Here is a 3,504-nt window from a genome sequence, read left to right on the forward strand (position 1 = left end):
AGCAACTGACATAATGTTACGCGTATATCTGCATAAATTATTATGCAAGTTCTGAAATTGTTTATAATGGAAGTAAAATTCAACCCTGTGAAGTTAGTAGTAAACCTGCTACGTAATGCTACGAATAATCTATAATATCTTATAGATATTACAATTTACACTTACTTCTGATACGCTGAACTTGCGATTCATCTAAACTTACTTTCGCTTATAATCTCCAAATTCTTTCGCGCCGAAATTTTCTTTTGATTCCTGCAGATAGAGGGATAAGTGACTTAGAATACCATTGTATTCTGCTTTTAAGAGGAAGAAAAAATACAACATTGTCAATTTATCTTAATTCTGTTTTCACAGTCTGTTGGATTTACTTGCTGACGTGTGTTGTATTTCACGGATTACCAGCAAAGCAGTTAGGCCCGTTAACAACAGGAGGTTCTCAGATCTCAGACTTTGAGATGTATTTCACTTCAAGTTGCAACAGTTAAGTCACAAAAAAAGAGATAGGGCACAAATTCACACGAATAAGAAATGTCTAATTACACATAAGCAATACGCTATAAGTAATGCAATACAAACCATACAATGAACATTTAGGCAAGTGATCTCTGTATATAGATGTCGAACTAACAAGAGCTTGTGAAGACTATAATAAAAATAAGGCTATTGTCGGTACATGTACTACCCCCCTTGTAATTTAAACTGAAACAAAGAAGACACTAAATGAATAATATATCCTTAAGTTAAGTTTAAATATTCTTTAATTGAACATTAAAAGGGATGAAAATTGAGCATAAATTGAAAGATCTCTGCTGAATACTTACGGGTAATAGAAACACAAAGATAGATTTAAATCATACACAAAATGAAACTATACACAATCTGAAGATACAAATTATACTTAAAAATCTGAACTCTCTAGGCCTGGCATGAACCTAATTAAGCCAATTAGCTTCACCCTTCTAGCATACCCAAGCTTGTATCTTGCAGGAGTTACCTCACTTGACTAGCAAGAGGTATGAAACGCAAGGGCATGACTACTGCTCCTATTATCTGATTCATTAACAAGAATATCTCAACTTGCTAATTAAATACACGTTGTGCTTTGAAAACTGCACGTTATGACCGTTGTACTTGGTAATTTGCACGTTATGACCGTTGTGCCTGGAAAATTGCACGTTATAACCGTTGCACTTGGAAACTGCGCGTTATAACCGTTGTACTTAGCAACTGCACGTTTCGACCGTTGTACTTGGTAATCTGCACGTTATGACCGTTGTGCCTGGAAAACTGCACGTTATAACCGTTGTACTTGGAAACTGCACGTTATAACCGTTGTACTTTTACTTAAGTGTTTCTATAATTTGTGATTTATGTATTTATGTAAGAATTAAAAATAATAAACGAATTCTTACCAAAAACTAAAATATAAAGATCACATAATGTTATGAAGCAACAAAAGTTTTGTTCTGTAAACACAGAGAGGTGATAAAAAAACATTAAATGAAACAAGAAGCATTAATTCAGAAAGTGTGTAAAGAGAGTATAAAAATAATCGAAATTTGTAAGTAAAAAAGAGGTATTGTAATCAAAACTTATAAAAAATAGTATTTCAAAAATAATGACTTAAGTGAATTCTTAAAGATACAAGCACAAAAACATGTTAATAGGCCATGATATAGGTATGTCCATGTTTTTCAACACACTAGAGAAGGCTGTGTTTCTTACTTGCGAATGCTAAGTTTATACATTGATTTACGCGATTAGATCTTCATGGTATGACGATTCAGCCCGAATCAAACGAAGTTATAATAATTTCTACTTCTACAACCTCACGCAATCATAAACTTCTCTTAGTCCGTAACATATTTTTAGCCCCCCAGTAGCACAGCGGTATGTTTGCGGACTTATACCGCTAGAAACCGGGCTTCGATACCCGTGGTGGGCAGAGCACAGATAGCTCTTTGTGCTAAACAACAATAACGACATACTTTTACCTCCCAGAGTACACAGAGAAAGGCTTGTTTTTACTAAGTTATCCTCCCTGTATTCTTATTAAACTAATTTTTCAAAAATCACTCGTCATCATACAGTCCCTTGAACAAAAATATATCAACTTTGTTTCATTAAAAAACGTATCTCTCGTTTATACAAAGTTGCAATTTAAAAAAAAATATATATATTTTTCAGCATTTTCACACGAAGTGTTTAAGAATATAGTTTTTTTTAAGAACCATTCATTAACTTTGTCATTTTTTAGCCCCCACAATTGCAGATGGAACCATACCGTTGATCGCCGTGATTGTCACTCTGGGAGTAATTTTATTGGTTGCAGGCACTGCTACATGTTACCGATATTGGTCCTATCGACGGAGTAGACCACGCCTTCCATTCTGGAGTATCGAGCTTCGTGAGGAAAAACTGAATCTTAGCTCTGAATACCAATACCAACATTTGGACGCTGCCACTAGTAAAGACATACAAGCCATAACTACTGATGACGTCGAACCTGACAATCTTGTCACTCCACAACCGAGTCTCACGTCGTTTCAGAAATGTTATAAAACTATGGATATTTGAGATATATTCTATATTTCAAAATGGTGGTAAGTTTGTTTGTTTTTTTCAGCGCTTTTCGAAATATTTTAAACTCCTATAATTTAATGAAATATAAGTGACATGATTTTCTATGATTTATGGTACAACTCGTTGGGACAAAAATATTTACTCGTGGAATAAGTTACGACACCAATTACTAAATCAATAAAGATTTCTTCCTAAAATTCACTGTAACGTCAATTGACAAATGATAAAACTCCACTGAAGACCAGGACGAATGTTGATGCATGACTTCTTTGGATTAAACTCATCGCATATATGTAAAGATGAGTGTTTCTATTTGGTTATTATATTTGTTAATGATATAACGTGAAGATATTGTCAATAATTTGTAATATAAACACTTGAATAAACAGTATGTAAATATATCTTGGTTTAATTAAATTATTCATAATATTTGTATGTCAACTTCAACTATTTAGAAGCATGTTATCTCCACAACTTTTACAGGACAACTGTTTCAAGCTGTTTCTTTTTCGTTGTCCAAAGCACCATGTAAATTATTTTTGTAACTTAATATGACGACAGCTGCAGTTAAGTAACCGAACACGTTCATTATAAAATTAATTAGTCCAGTAACCGAACACGTTTATTATATAAATAAATCAGTTCAGTAACCACACACGTTTATTATATAAATAAATCAGTTCAGTAACCACACACGTTTATTATATAAATAAATCAGTTCAGTAACCACACACGTTTATTATATAAATAAATTCCAACGTCCATTTTATGTAGGTATTTTCTGATAATAGTGCAGTAATAATTTTTGGGACGGTGTTATAGTTGTAAAAATCAGTAACAGTATGATTGTCAGTAACAAAATGTATATAAAAACTTTATTCTAAACTTTATAATATATCGTGATTGAAAAACAAAACATCT

The 3,504-nt window shown here is 32.7% G+C and overlaps 1 protein-coding gene across 1 annotated transcript in view; it reads left to right on the forward strand.

Moving 5' to 3' along the window:
* Positions 1–3,237, forward strand: part of LOC111088823 (multiple epidermal growth factor-like domains protein 9) — an 81,647-nt gene extending 78,410 nt beyond the window's left edge. Inside the window, exon 5 of the mRNA XM_022399895.1 lies at positions 2,258–3,237. Within this exon, the coding sequence (XP_022255603.1) occupies positions 2,258–2,577 (320 nt within the window). The 3' untranslated portion in view covers positions 2,578–3,237. The remainder of the gene's footprint in view (positions 1–2,257) is intronic.
* Positions 3,238–3,504: the final 267 nt, after the last annotated feature.

This window comes from Limulus polyphemus, unplaced genomic scaffold (genome assembly GCF_000517525.1).
Source record: "Limulus polyphemus unplaced genomic scaffold, Limulus_polyphemus-2.1.2 Scaffold4516, whole genome shotgun sequence".
In the NCBI taxonomy this organism is placed as follows: domain Eukaryota; kingdom Metazoa; phylum Arthropoda; class Merostomata; order Xiphosura; family Limulidae; genus Limulus; species Limulus polyphemus.